Below are 24012 nucleotides of genomic sequence, written 5' to 3'. Positions count from 1 at the left end.
TGGTAGATGACTGAGATTAGAAGTTAGAAAAAAAGGAGGAGGAAACGGTTAATTTTTTGAGCGAGGAGGCAGGTGAAAGGGGTTACAATACTCTATTCATACAGTGAATATATAAGTATAAAACAATGTGATATATTTAATGCTAATGTTGTATTGCATTTTAGATAACCGACGTCTATTAGTAACTGGATATATTTTATTTCTAATGTAAGTACTAAGTTGCTTTCCCGTTCTCATTTGTCATTACTTTGACTGCCTCTGTTATAGGTTTTCTTCTATGGTTTGTGAAAATATATGTCTTACCCCCTGTGTGAGTTCTCTGATGGACAACTAAATCTGATTTCTGACTAAAACATTTCCCACATTCTAAACATGAATATGGCTTCTCTCCTGTGTGAGTTCTCTGGTGTTTAACAATACCTGATCTATCTACAAAACATTTCCCACATTCTGAACATGAAAAAGGCTTCTCCCCCGTATGAATTCTATGGTGTTTAACAAGACTTGATTTATCAGCAAAACATTTCCCACATTCTAAGCATAAATATGGCTTTTCTCCTGTGTGAGTTCTCTGATGAACAACTAAACCTGATTTTTTATTAAAACATTTTCCACATTCTGAACATGAATATGGTTTCTCTCCTGTATGAGTTCTCTGATGGACAACAAATTCTGAGTTATGAGTAAAACATTTCCCACATTCTGAACATGAAAAAGGTTTCTCCCCTGTGTGAGTTCTCTGATGGACAACTAATTCTGATTTCTGATTAAAACATTTCCCACATTCTGAACATAAAAAGGGCTTCTCTCCTGAGTGAATTCTCTGGTGTCTAAGAAGATGTGATTTTTCTGTAAAACATTTCCCACATTCTGAACATGAAAAAGGTTTCTCCCCTGTGTGAGTTCTTTGGTGTTTAACAAGATTTGGTTTATTTGCATAAAATTTCCCACATTGCGAACATGAAAAAGGTTTCTCGCCTGTGTGAATTCTCTGATGTTGAACAAGAATTGATTTATCTGCATAACATTTTCCACATTTTGAACATGAATATGGCTTCTCCCCTGTGTGAGTTCTTTGGTGTTTAACAAGATTTGATTTATTTGCATAATATTTCCCACATTCTGAACATGAATATGGTTTTTCCCCTGTGTGAACTCTCTCATGTCTAACAAACTCTGATTTGTGGTTAAAATATTTCCCACACTGTGTACAAGGAAATCTTGTCTTGTCTGTGTGAATTGATTTCTGAGTAACAAAAGACATTTTGAGAGACAAAGATTTTCTATATTCTCCACTTGAAAATGGCTTCTTTGCTTTAAGAAAAGTTTGATTTCTAATGCCACTTTTGTGACTTTTATTTTTCTTAACAGTCTGTGATGAATCAAAAGATAGGACCTGTTTAAATGGATCAGATGATAGATGTTTGCTGTGAAGGGATGATGAGATATCTGGACTAATAGCATTGACTTCAGCTATGTCTTGTGTAATTTCAAAGTTATCCGATTTAAAAATTGTAGATATCAGTATTTGCTCTGATCTGGTACAGTCACCTGCTAAGAATAAAATTATTTTTTAACAAAATATTAATAAAAAAAAAATATAACATTTCTAAAACATCCATAGAAAAAACAAGTTATGTAGAAAAATTCACTAAGACAAAAACAGTTAACACTCTAACAATAGACTTCAGAGCAGGAATGTGTAGAGCATGATGTCAGCCCTGTTTGTTCATTCTACCTCTCAAATACTGGAATAAGCAGCTACAAAAAAAAATGCATGTAGGTCAGAATGATACCAATAAAAACTTACCTGATTAGTAATGTTGGAAAACAGCAACATAAAAGGAAAAAATATATATGTTTTTTTAAAACATTCAGAATTGTTTTCCCTCATTTAACCCCTTACCGATGTATGACATACTGAACACCTCATGGTTGTTTGGGCCTTAACGACACATGACGCACTTAGTAGGTCATGGCGATCGTGGGGGGTTCCAATGCTGCGATCGCCACTAGGTCTCTGGCTGATGTTACAGGTAGGACCCGGCTCTTACTGCCAGGAGCGATGCCTGCACCCTCTCGGCATTTTGACTCTCTAAATGCTTCGATCAATAGCGATCGCAGCATTCAGGTTGTAGGGAGAGGTTCTTGCTCCTCTCCCAGGTGATCAGGACACCCGTGATGCAATCACGGGGACCCAATCGCTGTCATGGTAATTGCGCTGATGTAAAGTAGACATGTGGGAAATGTTATTATTAACTATTTTGTGTGACATATCTCTCTGGTTTAAGAGCATATAAATTCAAAGTTTGAAAAATTGAGAAGTTTACTCCAAATTTCCGATATTTTCACCAATAAATGCAAAAAACATCATCCTAAATTTACAACCATTAGGAAGCACAATAGGTCACAACAAAACAAACAAACAATCTCAGAACCACCGGGATCCGTTGAAGCGTTCCAGAGTTATAATCTCACAGTGACAGTTGTCAGAATTGTAAAAAGTGGCTTGGTCATGAAAGTGAAAACCAGACCCAGAAGTAAAGGGGTTAATAGAAACAAAATTTCAATGTTTAGCATCGCCGTAACCAGACTTATGTGAGCAATAATGTCTCTATCTATTTTTACTGCAACAAGTCAGAAAAGCATTCTTTTCTCTTTTTTTTTTTTTACAGTACATTATATGGTAATATGGTGTCATTAAAAACTACAACTTATCCAACAAAAAACAAGCGCCAACACGTCTATGTTGCCAGAAATAAAAAAAGTTAGGTCTCTTGGAAGAAGACAAGGAAAAAAGCAAAAATGAGAAACACACTGGTCACCAAAGGGTTATCTTCATTTACTCTTGTAATAAGGAGAGCTTGTTATCTCTGGCTTGTCAGACTCCACAATGATGGCTCCAGTACAAGTTCTTATATAATGGACATTTGTAGAACTCTTACAGAAAATAACTTTCCAGCTCTTTAAAGGTAAAATATTTATGTAATCATTTCTGTCCTTTTTTTTTTTATACCTACATTTTGAGAGGCATTTAGAAAAGCTCCTGTGGGTGGGCTGCCAGGCCCCCATATACTCACTATGGATAATACTAATCTCCCGCATTTCTTACAATTACCCAGTGCCGAACATTGGATAATAAGGGAATTATTACTGTCACAGATATTAAAGATGGACTCGTCATACAAGGAGGATTAGAGAACTCAGATTTCTTCATTATTTGCAGTAAAACGGTTTATTCAGTCTTCACCCCGACATTTCGTTTTGGGTGACTTTTTTCCTTTCATGGATTATTATCAAAGCTATAAACGCAGAACTATTTCCCTATAAAAACATTCGATTAGTCAACTTTCGGAAGAAAAATTCTGGGATTTGTCTTAACCCCTTCCTGACTAGGCTATTTCTCATGTTTTCATTTTCCTCCCCTTCTTCTAAGAGCCATAACTTTTTTTGCTTTCTGTCCTCATAGCTTTATGAACGCCTGTATTTTTGCAGGACAAATTGTTCTTTTGAATGACACCCCTCATTTTATCGTCTGATGCACCGGAAAGCGAGAAAGAGATTCCAAATACTTTGAAACTGCAAAGAAATGCAATTACACAAATTTTTTTCTTTTTAAGTTACCATTTTCCAAGATCTGTAACGATTTAAATTTTTGGGATGTCAGCTTGTTTAAGGGCTTATTGTTTTGCGCCCTGAGCTGACGTTTTCACTGATACCATTTTGGGGTAGATACAATGTTTTGATCGCCTCTAATTACAATGTTGCGGCAGCTAAAAAAAACCCATAATTCTGGTGTTTTGATTTTTTTCTCGTTACGATGTTGGACAATCATATTAATTTATTTTTTTGTATTTTGAAAGAAGAGACTTTTAAAAACACAGTATTTTTTCTTTTTAGTGGGGCAAAAGGTTGGTTGATTTGAATTTTTGTATTCTTTTAAATATTTTTTTTTTCAAATTTTTACTGTGCTTGTTAGTCTTTTTAAGGGACTTGAACCTGTGGTCATCTGATCGTTTGTATTATGCATAGTAGTGCATAAGCACTGCTATGTATAGGGAAAAACACAATATCCTATGAATGCCAGCTACAGGAGTATCGTAATGACAGTAACGGGGGTGTTCAGCAGACTCCCATCGGTCATGGCAATCTATCACAACCCTGTGATCATAATATGAAGGATCGGCACTCACATTCATCTTATTCCTTTTTCTGATTTAATTCATGACAACATTTAAATACTTTAGTGAATGTGCTCAAGTGAAAAAAGACAATCAATTGAATTACATTAAATTAAATTGATGATGGTGGTGATTAAGTCCGATTCCAATGAAAATTCACAACCTTATTTAATATGTATCATACACTTCTTCCAAAACAATTTCTTATATACCGTATAAATATTTTTACCTTCATGTTGCATGATATTTTTCTAAAATAAGTTTTTAAAAACGTACCACAAGAAGAATTTTCACATACCGTATTTTTCGCTTTATAAGACGTCCCGGACTAAGACGCACCCCAAATTTAGAGATAAAAAAAAAGGTAAAAAAAAATAAAAATGGGGTCCGTCTTATACTCCGGTGTTGTCTTACCGGAGGGGGCAGCAGTGGTGGTGAAACGGGGTCACAGGAGGCAGAGGTTGTGCTAAAAGGTGCGGTGGGTCAGTGGCGGCAGGCGCGGCGGCGTCCGTGGCGGCAGGTCAGTAGTGGCAGCAGCAGCGGCGGCGGGTGAGTGGTGCAGCAGGCTGGTGCGGAGAGTGTCCCAGTGTCCGCATTCCCGGTTCAAATGATAGCGCCTGGAGCGGCACATGCACAGATGGAGCTCTCATCCAAAGGCTCCATCTGCGCACATGCTGACTCCCAAAGCCGCGCGTGTGCAGATGGAGCACGCATCCAAGAGCTCCATCTGCGCATGCGCTGACTCCCGGCGCCATCATTTGAAACTGGGACCGCAGACACACTGGGAAACCTGCCGCACAGCTGCTCGCACGCACAGAGTGGCAGCCAGCAGGCCGCCTGCCCGCCCGCCCACCCACACAGAGAGGCAGCCGGCACCGACAGGCACCCGGCTGCCGCCCGCACGCAGCCACAGGCACCCCAGCTGCCGCCCGCCCGCAGGTACAGGCACCCGGCTGCCGCCCGCCCGCAGGCACAGGCACCCGACTGCCGCCCGCCCGCAGGCACAGGCACCCGACTGCCGCCCGCCCGCAGGCACAGTCAACCGGCAGCCGCCCGCCCGAACGCACCTGATCGCCGCACAGACAAGCCCCCCAAGTAAGGCTATATTCGGATTTTAAAAGGCACCCCTCATTTTCCTCCCAAATTTTTGGAAGGAAAAGTGCATCTTATAATCCAAAAAATACGGTATATAGAAGACTTTGCTAAAAAAAAAAAAAATTGGGAAAAATGTTTTTCTTTGGAAAAAAATTATTTTAAATGAAAGAATAGTCATCAAAACATAAGTATACAATTCACCTAAAAAATAAGTATACTTACAATAAGTATAAAAATAAAGTATAAAAATAAATATACTTCCAATATCGGCACACTTTGAGAATAATATTTCAAATATATGACATAATATTTCCCAGCTTCAGATACTAATTTTGGAGCAGGTTAAACGACCATGGAGGTGAGGAAGAGGAAATCGCATAGAAATATTAAAATGTAGAGACACATACTGGATTGATCGTCTATAGGCACTCGAACCACGGGGTTTAAACTGGGAGTTCAATATTACAAGTTTTCTGTGACATTCATTTTTATGTAGAATTTTTCTTTTTATTTTAATGTTTTCATATTTCATTTAATTGAGTGGTTCTCTTGGGTTTATATTCATCCATACTGGTATTATTAAATCTACATATTATGTCATGAATACCACAGATGATACATTCACTTATACTGTTATTATCAAACTCAAACATTTTGCTACAAGTGTCATAGTTGTTATTTAACTTTGATCTGCCCGGCTGACGGCAGATCAAAGTACTGTAGTGTGTAAGCATGGGCGGTCTTTGACCTTTCCTGGCTCCTGCACATTACAGTACTTTGCTCTGTCCTCAGCATGGCACGTCAACGTGCGCATACGCAGGAGAGCAATGGAGACCTCTGTGTGGATGACACAGGAAGCGTCATGCACACGGGGCTGAGCAGGAGGACGACAATCGCACAAGATAGAGGAGGCGCCGGACCGAGACCACCCGATACCTATCGGACCAGACCGATCCTTAGGTGAGTATTATAAAAGGTGTTTTTTACGTTATACAGAGCGACCTGGGCTCTTATATATATATATATTCTGGAATACTGTATATAAGAGCTCACTGGTGGGGGCCGCAGGTTATAAGGAAAAACCTGGTGACAAGTTAACTTTAACTGTGTCTACCACCATGTACGTTGACATGTTTCATTGATGATACAAATACTCTTCAGTAAGTTTGATAATGGAACATCAATTGGGACTTATTATCTGTTTCTAATATTGAACATACAGTCGACTTTATCATGGATGTTTTTTATAATGACTGTATTCTTTCATATATTACAGGATTTCCATCTGTCTCTCCCACTATTCCTTATTAAATTATATATAATGTTATGGATTTGTAAAAATTGTGAAAATGGAGTGATCCAATCCGTTTTTCCCCCCAAAATTGTTCCAAATATTTTTTTCCCTCAAAGTTTTTTTTAGCACAGTCTTCTATATATGTGAAAATTCCTTTTTGCAGTATATTTATAACAACTTTTTAAAAAAAAAATGTCATGCAGCATGAAGGTAAAAAAAATAATAACAGAAGGACTTCCAATGTCATAAGTAATAGGGACAGTTTGATTTAACAGGAAAATGGTGACCACGTGATTTGTGATATGGCCGGATTACAAAAAGCCACAAGCCTGTGACTGAGAAGAATCTGCAACTTCTCTACATTTAACAAAAAATATGTCGCTATAGGAGATATATATAGGAATTATATGCAGTGATGACAATGCACCATCAATATCTCAAAAATATCAAATGGAAAAGAGGTTATTGAAAAACCAATAACCTAATGAAAAAAAATAGCCAACCAACTAAATAAAATATGTAAATTTTATTAAATACAAAAAAATATGAAATAGCAAGGTAGAAGGTAATGAATAAGTGCATATGGCACCAACCACAAAACGGCACAGCAGTAAGATAACAAGTAGGATCACAAAAACAAAAGATGAAAAAAATACAAAAAAAAAGGTATAAATATATAGACCTGTATTTATAAATGGCTGTGGAAAATGTCCCTAGAGAAGTATACAAAATCCACATAAAGTGCATGCAAATGTCACAGTCATATACATATCTCAGAGGTATATCAAAAATATATACAGTCATATGAAAAAGTTTGGGCACCACTATTAATGTTAACCTTTTTTCTTTATAACAATTTGGGTTTTTGCAACAGCTATTTCAGTTTCATATATCTAATAACTGATGGACTGAGTAATATTTCTGGATTGAAATGAGGTTTATTGTACTAATAAAAAATGTGCAATCTGCATTTAAACAAAATCTGACCGGTGCAAAAGTATGGGCACCCTTATCATTTTCTTGATTTGAACACTCCTAACTACTTTTTACTGACTTACTAAAGCACTAAATTGGTTTTGTAACCTCATTGAGCTTTGAACTTCATAGGCAGGTGTATCCAATCATGAGAAAAGGTATTTAAGGTGGCCACTTGCAAGTAGTTCTCCTATTTGAATCTCCTATGAAAAGTGGCATCATGGGCTCCTCAAAACAACTCAAATGATCTGAAAACAAAGATTATTCAACATAGTTGTTCAGGGGAAGGATACAAAAAATTGTCTCAGAGATTTAAACTGTCAGTTTCCACTGAGAGGAACATAGTAAGGAAATGGAAGAACACAGATACAGTTCTTGTTAAGCCCAGAAGTGGCAGGCCAAGAAAAATATCAGAAAGGCAGAAAAGAAGAATGGTGAGAACAGTCAAGGACAATCCACAGACCACCTCCAAAGACCTGCTGCTTCATCTTGCTGCAGATAGTGTCAATGTGCATCGGTCAACAATACAGCACACGTTGCACAAGGAGAAGCTGTATGGGAGAGTGATGCGAAAGAAGCCGTTTCTGCAAGCACGCCACAAACAGAGTCGCCTGAGGTATGCAAAAGCACATTTGGACAAGCCAGTTACATTTTGGAAGAAGGTCCTGTGGACTGATGAATCAAAGATTGAGTTGTTTGGTCATACAAAAAGGCGTTATGCATGGAGGCAAAAAAACACAGCATTCCAAGAAAAGCACTTGCTACCCACAGTAAAATTTGGTGGAGGTTCCATCATGCTTTGGGGCTGTGTAACCAATGCCGGCACCGGGAATCTTGTTAAAGTTGAGGGTCGCATGGATTCAACTCAGAATCAGCAGATTCTTGACAATAATGTGCAAGAATCAGTGACGAAGTTGAAGTTACGCAGGGGATGGATATTTCAGCAAGACAATGATCCAAAACACTGCTCCAAATCTACTCAGGCATTCATTCAGAGGAACAATTACAATAATCTGGAATGGCCATCCCAGTCCCCAGACCTGAATATCATTGAACATCTGTGGGATGATTTGAAGCGTGCTGTCCATGCTTGGCGACCATCAAACTTAATTGAACTGGAATTGTTTTGTAACCTGGAATGGTCAAATATACCTTCATCCAGGATCCAGGAACTCATTAAAAGCTACAGGAAACTTCCGGTTCCGGTCCTGGCTGAGGAGGCAGCATAGAGGAAAAGCTCCCGACACCCCTCTGAGAAACCGACGATAAACAGCATACCCGGGCAAGTGAGCGAGCAGAGAGCAGCACGTCTGGTAGCAGGAAGCACACAGCTATGGAGCGGTACTTACTGAGGAGTGCTGGTGGTGGTGAGGGGACCTGCAGGAGTGGAGATCCTGACTGCCGGCGGGGAGAAGAGGAGACTGTCATGGCACCGACAAGCCTGATGGAGGAGGAGCCAGAGTCCCCAGTGCAAGATGTGGTAATGGAAGCCAGGAGAGGGAGAAGTGAAGGAGATGAGAGCGGGGGGTCGGGGGAGGATGGAGCAGGAGAGAAATCGCTGCAGGGGATTGCAGAGGGAGAAACACAATGGATAGAGGAAGGGGACATGGAGGAACAAGAAAGAGAGGAGGAGGAGGAGTGCAGCAAGCAAAGAGTGCCCAGAGACGCAGGAGACCGGACTGATCACTTAGACACGCAATATAAGGTGTCTAATCATGATAAACGCCAGCAGAAGCTGCATGTCAGAAACAGTAACACTCCTTCTAAAGCAAACAAGAAACTGCTGGCCACACCATTATCTAAATACTGTAAACAAATGGGGGAGAGTGAAAAAACCCAGCTCAGAATAAGAGAACTAAGAAACCAGCACCACCTGCAGGCCAAGACAAGCATGCACAAGAGCTCAATGTTGATTATAAAAAATTGGCTGCCGAAGTGACATCACATCTGTCAAAAGAGATTAAAGTGGCCATTGAAACAGCCATACAAACATCCCTAGCAGCTATGCAAAAGCAGATTAGTGGACATGCATCTAGACTGGCAGAAACAGAGCAGAGAATATCTGACTCAGAGGAGAAAATAATGGCTATGCAAGAGCAAATAGCAGCTCTAGTGAAATCTAACGATTATTTGAGAGATAAAGCGGAAGACTTAGAGAACCGATCGAGGCGAAATAATTTACGCATTGTGGGGCTGCCAGAATCGGTATCTTTGGGATAGCTGGATAACATATGTGAACACGAGTTACCTCAGGCCCTGGGCATTAAGGCTAAATTCAGAGTGGAAAGAGCGCACAGAGTGGGACCACTAAGACAACAAGAAGCGAATAGGGGAGAGGATCCAAACCCAAACAAGAAAGCCCCGCTGAGGGCTAGACAAGTGATAGTCAAATATCTTGATTATAAACATAAAGAGGAAATACTGAGGGCCTTTAGAGACAGACAGCGACCATTGCATTACCAAGGCAACAGACTGCTAATTTTCGGCGATTATTCAGCAGAAGTCTCCAGAAAGAGAAAAGAATTCAGCAAAGTATGTTCATTCCTGTATAACAAAAAAGTCAAGTGCCAACTGCTATATCCTGCCACACTGAAAGTCAGAAATCTTAATGGCTCGTTTGCATATTACAAAGACTTTAAAGAAGCAGAGCGTACTCTCATGGCAGAACAGGATAAGAATCGGGCTGATGGACAAAAAAGAGGAAATAATGGAGAAGGGACCAGCAGAGGAGGATCTCCAAGAGGCCCAGGGAAAGACTCGAGAAGCTTTGAGGAGCAATCGCGGGTGGAGAGTAGAGAGGAAAGGAGATTGAGCCCAAATCAACAAAATAATCCTCGCTCGGAACACAGAGACTAACTGTTGGAAATGGTCCATGATAACTGAACTGAACTAGATATTGCTGGTCCTGTTCTCGCACTCTCTCACTCTCTTGATTTCACTCTCTCATGTTCAGTTTTGCTTTAACGCTTGCTATCAGTTTCACTTTCAGTCTTACTCCTAACGTTCAGTCTCACACTCTCACACTCACTCTCAGTCCCACACTCTTTTTTTTTTCCCTCCCTCACATATTCAGTCTCATTTTCAGTTTCACGCTTACTTTCAGTTTCACACTCACTCTCATACTCAGTTTCATTTTCAGTCTCACGCTCACTTTCAGTACCTCACGCGCTCTGTCACTCTTTTTCTCTCGCATATTCAGTCTCACGCTTACTTTCAGTTACACTTTCAGATTCACTTTCATTCTTACTTTCACTCGCCTTTGTCCAGGAACGACTTCCAGGCGTAAATGAAGTGGATCTGTCTGCTCTGAGTGCTGGGACGACCACCAGAAAATAGAGCTAAGTTGGACTTGAAGTCCTTATAGAGTTTTTGTCATACTGTACTATTTTTGACATTATTTAAGGCTCGTTCATGTGACTCATGTGAATCCGGGGCTAGAACGTATACTCTAAGGGGGGTGACTAGGGAGCTCAACAGTTTGGCTAGGAAAAGGGGAAGTCATCAGCATGGCGAAAAGAGCCAAAAATTTCCCAGAAGGGAAAACGTGTTCTACAGTTACTTGTTTATTGTTATATTTGTTATACCTACAAGGTGGGGAAAAGATATATCAAGCCTGGGGGGCAAATTCTATGCCTGGTAATAATTGTCTCGTCTCTTGTGAGTTCAGGGCCCACAGGGGAGGAAGTAGTAAGAGCAAAATACAAAGGCAAATATGGTACAAATAACTACATGGAATGTGAAAGGCTTGAGATCTCCTAACAAACGAGCAATGATACTAAGACATCTGAAAAGACTAAAAACAGATATTGCATTATTACAGGAAACGCATTTGAGGAAGGAGGACTTTTTTCGCATGAAGAAATACTGGGTGGGTACTGTATATGGGGCAGAGGCACAAGGTAGGAAAGCGGGGACAATGATTCTAATACATAAACAGCTCAGCCATGAAGTAGTGACACACGAGGCAGACGACCAGGGACGGTGGCAACATTTAACAATCATTAATCCAGCGGGTAAATTAAGTATCTATAATGTTTACGGTCCAAACTCCCAACAGAGCATATTTCATGATGGCATAAAGGCCAACATACTAGCAGATGGGGAGACCAACATCATAGTAGGAGGTGATTTTAACACAGTTCCAGACTCAGCTGAAGACAGGAGGAGGGGGAAGGAGAGGACAGAGGATGTGGACAGAAGGCCGGACCATAGGGATGTAACATTAGAAGATGTGGGTTTGAAGGACATCTGGAGATTAGCTCACCCGCATGATAGAGAATATACACACTTCTCGCATCCTCATGATAGCTGGTCGCTGTGAAGATGTAATTTACCCTCTCACTGTATATGCTGTGATACTATGTCATGATATGTATATTTCCCTGGTTGTATTAGTTGTAATTCATGTATTTTCTTGGGGGAGCTACTGGTCTCAATGTGTCTCTCTCATACAATTGTAGTCTTGGCATCTAATGTGATTATGTAAATAGCCTGTCCTCTTCTTTCCAGAGTTGTGTATCTAATCTGTAATTGCATTTGCCAGTGAAGGAATAGTCATTGTTCTTTACAGCAGGGGATCCCTTCATCTACTGTGGCTGGCAGACATATTGGAGCCCTGTGATGGACCAAACCATTGATGATAGGATGTGTGACCCCTACCCCCTGAACAAACATGGTGGGCTGGTCAAGCAGCCCAGACAATGCATTTCCCTTTTTGTAACTTCAGAGTGAGCTGAAACTTGAAGAGAGCAGGAGCCCCAGCCTGGGTGGCTGTGGACACGGACGGAGCTAGGCCTGTGTGGCGGCCCGTGGGATTGTGTGGAACTCTTTGGACTACTGTAAGGACGATTGCTTTGTTATCCGGTCTGAGGATTGTCGGGAAGGGCCCCCGAATCTGTTTTATGTGGACTAATCGTGTGCTGTTCCTGTATTCCCATTAATAAACCTGTTGGATCGTTCCTCGGCCTCGTCCATCCTTTGCTCTCTTGTACACCCCCGTCACAAACTGGTTGGCAGCGCTGGGATCAGAGCAGAAGGAATGGAGGACAATGGCTCAACATCAGGAACCAGCACTGCAGAGTACAAGACCTGGACTTTGGGGAGCCTGCAATCAAAGGCCCGTGAAGTAGGAGTTCGTTTCAAAGGACTCTCCAAGGAGCAGCTGATTGAGGCGCTAGAAGGAGTCTGTTCGCAAAATGACGTGGAGGAAGGATCCTGACAGCAAACGGAAGAAAGACGGCAGCCGGAGGTGAATACCCAAAAAAGTCAATGGGTTGTGTGGTACAAGGAGGAGATGGCACTGCTTGGAGAGGAGGCCACCATAGAAGATAAGAGGGAGGCCATGCGTGGAGCTAAAGAGAAGGAGCGCAGGATGGAGGAGATGGCACTGCTGGATAAGGAGCTCGCTGTGGAAGCCGCGAGAGGTTCCAGACAGACTGTAACCCCAGCACCCATCATGAGGGAACTTCCCAGGGTGTCCCGCAAAGACTTTAAGCTGTTTAATGAGGCTGCAGGCGACATTGAGGGCTTCTTCCAGGACTTTGAGCATCAGTGTCGATTAATGGAAGTCCCGGACAGGGAGCGTGTCCGGCATCTGGTTGGGCTCCTAGAGGGGGGATCTGCTGAAGCCTATAGAGCTATGGACCCTCGGTGGAACTGTGAGTATGCGGATATTAAACAGACTATTCTAGAACATTATGCTGTGACCCCAGACACTTACAGGACTCAGTTCCGTGCTTTAGCCTGTGATGGGGAAGTGTCTTTTAAGATATATGCTCATAGACTCAAACAAATATGTAATCGCTGGCTGGAGGCAGAGGAGGCCTTATCTTGGGAGACCTTCCTGCAGGTCATCCTAAAAGAACAATTCTTTGCCCAGTGCCCCGCTGAGATCCGGGAATGGGTGCGTGAGAGAAAACCAGCGACAGTGGAGGAAGCTGCTGCTCTCGCTGATGAGGCTCTCACCATCAAGCCTCAGTGGAGGGTTCTGTTGGAGGATGGAGAGACGCCTAACAGCTCCACAACACCGGATGCCCCCAGTTATTCTGTCCCCATTGTTCCCCGTTCCTCTAAGCCACCACATGTTGATACCCGTGTTAATGTGCCTCCAGTTGCTTCTACTGCACTTTCTGGAATACGCCGGGGAGAGGAAGTAACAGAGCGCAGGTGTTATGCTTGTAGGCATCCCGGGCATTTGCAGGCCTCATGCCCAGCCAGGCCATGGAGGAATCATCCTCAAACCCCTACAGCACCTTCAGGTGGGAGCCGGCCTCCAAGTTCCCCTACCCCTTACCCAAGAGGACGCCTTGGATGGAGGGAGACCCAGCTCAGATGCTATCAATGTGGACAGCCAGGGCATCGGCAAGTCTCCTGCCCAGCTGTTCAAATGAGGACTGATCCTGCACCCAATCGGATTGTTAATTATTTACAGCCCAGTGCCATGGAGGAAGATGTGGCACCGTTATGTGAGGACTGGCCTAGTGACTCAGCCCCCCATGTTGCACCACCAGGAGTTTACGGGGTGCGACCCGCAGTTATGACGACTTCTGCTCATCGAGGTAAGCACTTGCAGGAGGTTGTGCTGGATGGACAGAGACTTGTTGGATTTTGTGACTCGGGTGCTTTCCTCACACTGGCTGATCCCCGAGTGGTTCGGCCTGAGGCAATCCATAGAGGACCTGGGATTGTTATTGAACTGGCTGGTGGACAATGGAGGACTATTCCCACAGCCACTGTGGATCTGAACTTTGGTTTTGGGGTCAGGCGATGTGTGGTTGGGGTGATGGGTGGTCTGCCTGCAGCTGTTCTCCTGGGCAATGATGTGGGAGAGCTACGATGCCAATTCGTGGCTGCATGAAGCCACATGTAAGTAACGCTCTGCCTGTGTGTACTTAACCAGTGACCTGTAGAGGTCCCTAGTACGTACACAAGTTGGGAGGGGAAGGAATTGTGAAGATGTAATTTACCCTCTCACTGTATATGCTGTGATACTATGTCATGATATGTATATTTCCCTGGTTGTATTAGTTGTAATTCATGTATTTTCTTGGGGGAGCTACTGGTCTCAATGTGTCTCTCTCATACAATTGTAGTCTTGGCATCTAATGTGATTATGTAAATAGCCTGTCCTCTTCTTTCCAGAGTTGTGTATCTAATCTGTAATTGCATTGGCCAGTGAAGGAATAGTCATTGTTCTTTACAGCAGGGGATCCCTTCATCTACTGTGGCTGGCAGACATATTGGAGCCCTGTGATGGACCAAACCATTGATGATAGGATGTGTGACCCCTACCCCCTGAACAAACATGGTGGGCTGGTCAAGCAGCCCAGACCATGCATTTCCCTTTTTGTAACTTCAGAGTGAGCTGAAACTTGAAGAGAGCAGGAGCCCCAGTCTGGGTGGCTGTGGACACGGACGGAGCTAGGCCTGTGTGGCGGCCCGTGGGATTGTGTGGAACTCTTTGGACTACTGTAAGGACGATTGCTTTGTTATCCGGTCCGAGGATTGTCGGGAAGGGCCCCCGAATCTGTTTTATGTGGACTAATCGTGTGCTGTTCCTGTATTCCCGTTAATAAACCTGTTGGATCGTTCCTCGGCCTCGTCCATCCTTTGCTCTCTTGTACACCCCCGTCACAGTCGCGTATTGATCAATTTTGGATTTCTCAAGGCCTAGTTTATGGGGCACAAGAATGTGTGATAGAAAACATGGTGATATCTGACCATAGTCCGTTGAGATTGGGTATCAGAGAGCAGTTCAAGAGAGGTACAGATATCAAATGGAGATTTCCATCGTTTCTTCTCAGACAAGATAATTTCCACAGGGTATTACGAGAGTGGTGGGGAGAATTCACAGAGGAAAACAAGGAACACAAAGGGAACCCAGTGCTATACTGGGAAACGGCAAAAGCGGTCTTGAGGGGTCGCCTGATTGGATATGCGGCCATGATCAAAAGGAAAACCAATGAGAATTATAATGCCCAGAGTGAAGCAGTGCGGGTAGCATACACAAAGTATTTGGCTAATAGATCTCCCACGACGAAAGACAGATGGTTGGAGGCAAAAAGGGGGTTCCACGAATGGGCAAAAAAAAAGGAACAATTATTTTGGTCGCACAGGGAAGCAGAGCTACATAGATTTGGCAACAAGGCGGGGAGGATGCTGGCGAATTTGGCAAGGGGTAACAGGAAAATGACAGTGATTTCCAAACTAAAAAGAAAGGGGGGGGAGGTGACCACAGATCCTAAGGAAATTAATAAATTGCTGGGACATTTTTATAGAAAACTATATGGGCCAGGAAACAACGACATGACTGACGAGGCAGAGTGGTTAAGACAAGCGCACTTGCCTAGCGTAACAGAGGAAGATCTGAGTGACCTAAATGCAGATATCACAGTTGAGGAGGTGACTAGAACAATCAGGGAGCTTAACACCAACAAGGCACCAGGCCCCGACGGTTTTAACAGCGAGTTTTATAAGGTTATGAGGGATCTGATCTCGCCAGATTTAACTGCGGTATTTAATGCATTTTTGGAAGGAGAGGAAATTCCTAAAAATTCAAACGTAGCATATATCAAATTACTCCCTAAGGGAACTAAAGACCTGGATGATCCCTCTAGTTATAGACCCATATCACTTATAAACCAGGATTTAAAAATAATATCTAAGATTATGGCTAATAGATTGGCCATGATTCTTCCAAGGATCATTACAGAGCATCAGGTAGGGTTTATTAAAGGGAGAAATGCTGTCACTAATATCCGGAAGACAATACTAGTGGTGGATGCGGTGAGATTGGAACAAATAGAGAGGGGGGCAAGACCCGCTCTAGTTACACTCGACGCAGAAAAAGCGTTTGACAATGTAAATTGGAGCTGGCTGGACAAAGTACTAGAGGTCACAGGGATTGTAGGCAAAATGAGGCTTTACATTAGGAATCTTTACGCTAACTCGGGAGCTAGGGTACACACTCCAGGTTTTTTATCAGACGTGTTCCCTTTGATGAAGGGAACAAGACAAGGCTGCCCGCTATCTCCCCTTTTATTCGACTTGGCCATTGAACCATTGTCAAGAATACTGCAGGGCCCGAATAGTTTTAAAGGGATTAAGGTAAGGGGAACTGAAATAAAGACAGCGCTTTTTGCCGATGATGTCATACTATATATGGGGGACCCTAACGTGGATTTGCCACAGACTCTAGCCCCAATTGAAAAATTTGGATTAGTCTCAGGATTCAAATTGAATAAAAAAAAGTGTGAGATCCTGTTCCTAAAAGGGGGGAATGTAAGGGATGGTTGTATATGTGGCATTCCTATAGCACAGACATCACTTAAATATCTGGGAATTCATATAGGAAGAACGGTGGAATCAATTTACGAGATGAATTATGGCCCACTAATTAGGAAAATTATAGCACAACTAAAGGGTTGGAAGGGTCTGCCTCTACCACTACTGGCAAGGTGCCACCTGATAAAAATGATGAGCTTTCCTAGACTGTTGTACCCATTCCAGACGATCCCGATATTGCTAAAACTGAGGGACGTAAATAGGCTCAACTCAGCGTATGCGGATTTTATATGGCGGGGAAGGAAACCTAGAATAAAGTTACGAACATTGATGAAGTCAACGGAGGAAGGAGGTCTTAGTTTCCCGGATGTTCGGGGTTATAACCTGGTGTGTATAATGAGACATGTGTTTGATTGGTTGAGAGGAACGAGCAGGCACTCAGACTATGGCATGGAAGCCAAGTATGCATCACCGTGGGATTTGGCGTCCATTTTACACTCCCCATTGTCCAGGGCGGATGGGCACATAAGGAACTCAATCTTATTCCGAGATACTATGCTAACATGGAAACTGGTAAGAAAGAAATTGGGACTGTCATGGAAAGTATCTAAGTACTTAAATCCCTGGGCATCTCCGAACTTTCCCATGGGACGGGAAAATAAGCTATTTACTAGATGGAAAGAGAAGGGCGTCGAGAGAATGAAGGATGTCATGAATGTGGAGGAGAGAAGGTGACTGACAGGACGGGAAGTGCTTGACAAGTATGAACTTAATAGCTCACATATCATCCAATATGAACAACTGAAGCATGGAGTATTTGTAGACTTGGGGGAGCTTGGAAAGGAATTGAATAAGAGTTTGATTGATGAGCTTATGGAAAGTGATGTAGCAAGTGTAAATGTTTCCAAAATTTACCGAACATTTCGGGGAATGCTTATATCTGGGGAGGATAGCTGTACTCTAACAGCGTGGGGGAAACAACTGAAAGGGCAGGAAGTTGTAGGGGATATATTGAAGGGATGGGCACAGATGCGGAAACATGTTACCAATGAGAGATGGAGAGACACCCAATTTAGAATTTTACACAGGGCTATTATGGGCTTCAACATCCCGGGAAGAGATATGCGGTGTCCTAAATGTCAGAGAGAAAAAACAGATATGCTACATGGACTATGGGAGTGAAAGGAAATTCACAGGTTCTGGAATCAAGTTAGATTATTTGTCCAGGCAACATGGGGAATTTCTGGAAATCTAGAGCTAATGGTGTGGATTTTCCATTCCTTTGAGGGAGGAGTAAGAGGGGGATCGGACATGTCGGGAAAGAAGAAATATACAATAGTACATGACATAGCCATGATAGCCAAACGGTCCATATTAAAGCATTGGATACAAAGGGAGGGACCATCCATAAAAGAGGTCATCGGGGAATTACATAATTTATTGAGGCTGGAGAAAGTGGAAGCGGAAAAGGACAAAGACAGGTTGACACCCAAGTTCTTTGGGAAATGGAGAAATTTCATTGAAAGTCAATTTACTCAGGGAGAAATAAATAATCTGATGACACCTTTTATACAATCGGAATGGTACCTTCTGAATGATAGCCAGGACAAACTGGGTAAATTGAAAATCACGGAGGTGTGGGTTCCGGAGGAAAGGGAGACGAGACGCTAAGGTAGCAACAAGACGTGCCAGAAAATTTGGAAGCAGTCGGGGTTGGCTTAGGGGCTTAATGATTCTAATTGACTTGTATCGCGTCTGTTATTTCTTAGTACTTTTGCCTTGGTTTAATAGAGACCATATCAATCAGATAAACAGTTTAAAATATCAAGTTGGGGCATTGCACCCTATTATGTCACATATTGTCAGACAAATGTTTTTTCCTTGTGTAACCTTGAATATCTTGTTATGTTTATAAAAAATTGGAAAATCAATAAAAAGTTTTGGAAAAAAAAAAAAGCTACAGGAAGAGATTAAAGGCTGTTATTTTTGCAAAAGGAGGATCTGCAAAATATTAATGTCACTTTTATGTTGAGGTGCCCATACTTTTGCATCGGTTAAATTTAGTTTAAATGCGGATTGCACATTTTCTGTTAGTACAATAAACCTAATTTCAATCCAGAAATATTACTGGGTCCATCAGTTATTAGATATATGAAACTGAAATAGCTGTTGCAAAAACCCAAATTGTTATAAAGAAAAAAGGGTAACATTAATAGGGGTGCCCAAAGTTTTTCATACGACTGTATGTCTAACAGAACACATCAAAATCAGATTGTGTGGGGGCAAATGCCAAACGTGTCTGTGGACAATTAGTGCATTTAGCAAAATCTTGTAGAAACTGCTCATATGGTATACAGTGGGGGAAAAAAAATATTTAGTCAGCCACCAGCAAGTTCTCCCACTTATAAAGATGAGGGAGGCCTGTAATTGACATAATAGGTAGACCACAAATATGAGAGATAAAATGAGAAACCAAATCCAGAAAATCACAGCGTCTGATTTGGCAACATTTTTTTTTTGCAAATTATGATGAAAAATAAGCATTTGGTCAATAACAAAATTTAATCTCAATATTTTGTTATATATTCTTTGTTGGCAATGACAGAGGTCAAACGTTTTCTGCAATTCTTCACAAGGTTGGCACACACAGTTGGTGGTATATTGGACCATTACTCGATGCAGATCTCCTTTGGAGCAGTGATGTATTGGGCCTGTCGCTGGGAAACACAGACTATCAATTCTCTCCAAAGGTTTACTATGGGGTTGAGATCTGGAGACTGGCTAGGCCACTCCAGGACCTTCATATGCTTATTATTAGGACACTCATTTGTTGCCCTGGTGGCCATGTTTCATCTTCAATGCCCTTGCTAATGGAAGGAGGTTTGCACTCAAAATCTCACGATGCATAGCCCCATTCATTCTTTCATATACATGGATCAGTCGTCCTGGTCCCTTTGCAGAGAAATAGCCACAAAGCATGATGTTGCCACCCCCATGCTTCACAGTAGGAATAGTGTTCTTTGGATGCAACTCAGTATTCTGTCTCCTCCAAATACGACGAGTTGTGTTTGTAACAAACAGTTCTACTTTGGTTTCATCAGACCATATGACATTCTCTCAATATTCTTCTGGATAATCAAAATGCTCTCCAACAAACGTCAGACAGGCCCGGACATGTACTGGCTTAAGTGGGGGACACGTCTGGCACTGCAGGATCTGAGTCCCTGGCGGCGTAGTGTATTACTGATGGTAGCCTTTGCTATGGTTGTCCCAGCTCTATGCAGGTCATTCACTAGGTCCCCACGTGTGGTTCTGAGATTTTTGTTCACGGTTCTTGTGATCATTTTGACCCCACAAAGTGAGATCTTGCGTGGAGCCCCAGATTGAGGGAGATTATCAGTGGTCTTGTATGTCTTCCATTTTCTTATAATTGCTCCCACAGTTGATTTCATCACACCAGACTGCTTGCCTATTTCAAATTCAGTCTTCCCAGCCTGGTACAGGAGTACAATTTTGTTTCTGGTGTCCTTCGACAGCTCTTTGGTCTTCACCAAAGTGAAGTTTGGCATGTAATTGTTTGAGGTTGTGGACAGGTGTATTTTATACTGATAACAAGTTCAAACAGTTGCCATTACAACAGGTAATGAGTGGAGGACAGAGGAGCCTCTTAAGGCCACGTCTCACTAAGCAACATCGCTAGCAACATCGCTGCTAAGGCACGACTTTTGTGACGCAACAGCGATGTTGCTAGCGATGTTGCTGTGTGTGACATCCAGCAACAACCTGGCCCCTGATGTGAGGTCGCCGGTTGTTGCTGAATGTCCTGGACCATTTTTTAGTTGTTGCTCTCCCGCTGTGAAGCACACATCGCTGTGTGTAACAGCGAGAGAGCAACAACTGAATGTGCAGTGAGCAGGGAGCCGGCTTCTGCGGACACTGGTAACTAAGGTAAATATCGGGTAACCAAGAAGCCTTTTCCTTGGTTACCCGATATTTACCTTCGTTACCAGCGTCCGCCGCTCTCACACTGTCAGTGCCGGCTCCCTGCACACATAGCCAGACTACACATCGGGTAATTAACCCGATGTGCATTCTGGCTAGGAGTGCAGGGAGCCAGCGCTAAGCGGTGTGCGCTGGTAACCAATTTAAATATCGGGTTGGTTACCCGATATTTACCTTAGTTACCAAGCGCAGCATCGCTTCCACGCGTCGCTGCTGGCTGGGGGCTGGTCACTGGTTGCTGGTGAGATCTGCCTGTTTGACAGCTCACCAGCAACCCGTGTAGCGACGCTCCAGCGATCCCTGCCAGGTCAGGTTGCTGGTCGGATCACTGGAGCGTCGCTTAGTGTGACGGTACCTTTAAAGAAGAAGATACAGGTCTGTGAGAGCCAGAAATCTTGCATGTTTTTAGGTGACTAAATATTTATTTTCCACCATAATTTGCAAAAAAAATCTTGCCAAAATCAGACAAGGTGATTTTCTGGATTTGTTTTCTCATTTTGTCTTTCACAATTGTGGTCTAGCTATCACGTCATTTACAGGCTACTCTCATCTTTTAAGTGGGAGAACTTGCACAATTGGTGTCTGACTAAATACTTTTTTCCCCACTGTACATTGCTCATTGGAAGATAAGGCAAAGCACAATGATGTATATAAGGGTACAATATCTAAGTTCAGAAATGCATACCTGAGGCCATGATCCGCCGATGCTGTGCCAACACCAGGACCCTACACATGTTTCGTGTTTATATTCATCATTGTGCTTTGCCTGATCTTCCAATTAGCCATGTATGCCATATGAGCAGTTTCTACATGGTTTTGCTAAATGCACTAATTGTCTACAGACACATTTGGCATTTGCCCCCACACAATCTGATTTTGGTGTGTTCTGTTAGACATATGCATTTTTGATATACCTCTCAGACATATATGTAGCACCCCTGAGGTACCAGGTGCCACAAATGTAACCAGTGGAAATCCAAACACCGGAATATCCATGCCAGTCAACACACCAGCACCCCCAAGCCACATACACAAGACCAACACTAGACTGGGAGACTGCCTAGCAACAGGTAAAAGGGATGGGCACTGATTTGATAGTTTCCACCCAATCTGTAGGGAGAGACCCCAGTGAGGGGGAGGGGCCAGTGGTCAGTTGGGAAGTTGGCGGGAAGGAGAGTGGAGGAAGAAGTCGACAGTGAGCAGAGTAGTAGAAGTGGAGAGGAGAAGGAGAGGTGAAAGTAGAGAGTTGAGAGTGAAAATACAAAAAGAAAGGAAAAGACCTAAAGTAACACCGCAGTGCTGTAACAGGAGTGAGGGACTGTGGAGCAAGGAACCAGGACTCCAGAACCGTGGGTTACCTGTGGAAGTGTAAGGCTATGTGCCCACGGGACTCTCTACCCGCGGATATATCCGCAGGTACGACCGCAGGTTTCCCGCAGCTGATCTCCGGAATCTGCAGCTATACATAGCTGCGGGATTCCAGTCAAATATTTGTGGTAAACCTGCGGACATTCATGCGACTTACCTGAGGAAATCCTGGCCTCTATCTCTATAGTGGAGGGCCGGGATTTCCTACGATATTTCCGCAGGAATAATTGACATGCAGTTATGTGCAGCTGCGGGACATCCGCAGCATATAACGCAGCCGCACATACTGCAGCATGGACACAGACACTCCCCATGTCCCATAGAATAACATGTGGAGTGTCTGTACTTGCTAAAACCTGCGGATTTATCTAGAAAATAGAGATAAATCCACAGGTTTTCCGAGGCAAAATCCGTGGGTACAGAGTCCTGTGGGCACATAGCCTAAGACTCCAGGAACCGCGGGATGCCTGTGGAAGTCTGGGACCAAGGCTCACAGGACTCAGCACAAGGCGGGGTGCAGACCCTAGGACAGCGGGACACTTTATGCTCAACTGTTAAATCTGCCAGGCGAGAAGATCTCCAGGGTCCATAGCCAACCAAAGAGTCTGAAGCTTCAGCAGCAAAGAGGGGATCGGGGACTGATCCCGTTAAATAGTCTAGGCTGCCTGCAATAGGACCAAGACTGAAGAGAAGGGACTCCCAAGCAGCTGTAGGCCACGGGAGCCCATCAACGACAAGTGTGCATGGAGGACAGCCAACCCAGGTCACAGCTGGCATGGAAAACAAGGGGAGTGGGAACACCTGTAACCAGCATCCGCGGGTCCAGGCACCACGACTGTTTACCATCTGCGTACTGCACGCCCGGTACCAAGTACCCCACAGCCCCTGGGGCGTCACCTGTATGTGCATATATATTATTATTATTATTATTATTTATTATTATAGCGCCATTTATTCCATGGCGCTTTACAAGTGAGAGAGGGTATACGTACAACAATCATTAACAGTACAAAACAGACTGGTATAGGAGGAGAGAGGACCCTGCCCGCGAGGGCTCACAGTCTACAGGGATATATATATATGTATATATTATATATACATCCCTGTGACATTTGCATGCTCTTTATGTGGATTTTGTTCACTTATCTAAGGAAATTTTCCACAGCCATTTATAGATACAGGTGTATATATTTATACCCTTTTTGTGTTTTTTTCATATTTTGTACTGTTTTTGTGATATATTCATTACTGCTCTATCTTACTGCTGTGCCGTTTTGTGGTTGGTGCCATATGCACTTTATTCATTACCTCCTACCTTGCTATTTTATCATTTTTGCATTGCTAAAATTGACATTTTATTTAGTTGGTTGGCTATTTTCTTCATTGGGTTGTTAACCTCTTTTATATTTAGCAGTTATTACTCACCTGGGTAGTCATGTGTAGGAATCTCCTCTTTACACCACTCATCATCCCTCACATATGTCTCTGTAGTATTAGTATGGGTCAGATCTTCAGCCTGAAAGAAATATTGTAAAAGTCACAGACAGGTGGAGAAGTCACATCTATGATCAGCTGTAATACTGCCATATTCACTGTTCTCATTACACAAGTATAAAACATATAATACTGGAGGATAAAACAAGACTGAGCACAAGACCTTCACAGCCGTCTACACATCATAGGGAGATTTCATGGCACCTTCTCTCCATCTACCTGATGATCCTGAGGAACATTGAGCTCTCCTTGTTTACAGTCCTGTGGAAGAAGAGGACGGGGACATCTCTCTGGTGTTGTCCTCTTACTAGATAGAGCTGG

General features: G+C 42.8%; 1 protein-coding gene across 1 annotated transcript in view; it reads right to left on the bottom strand.

The window, feature by feature from the left end:
* LOC142312918 (uncharacterized) overlaps positions 1–24012 on the bottom strand; it is a 268596-nt gene that overhangs the window by 52594 nt on the left and 191990 nt on the right. Inside the window, 3 exon segments of the mRNA XM_075351907.1 lie at positions 216–1554; positions 23623–23713; positions 23911–24008. Coding sequence (XP_075208022.1) covers positions 216–1554; positions 23623–23713; positions 23911–24008 — 1528 coding nt within the window.

This window comes from Anomaloglossus baeobatrachus, chromosome 5, assembly GCF_048569485.1.
Source record: "Anomaloglossus baeobatrachus isolate aAnoBae1 chromosome 5, aAnoBae1.hap1, whole genome shotgun sequence".
Taxonomy (NCBI): domain Eukaryota; kingdom Metazoa; phylum Chordata; class Amphibia; order Anura; family Aromobatidae; genus Anomaloglossus; species Anomaloglossus baeobatrachus.
The sequence above is the reverse complement of the archived record's forward strand: the minus strand, read 5'-3'. Positions and strand labels throughout refer to the sequence as shown.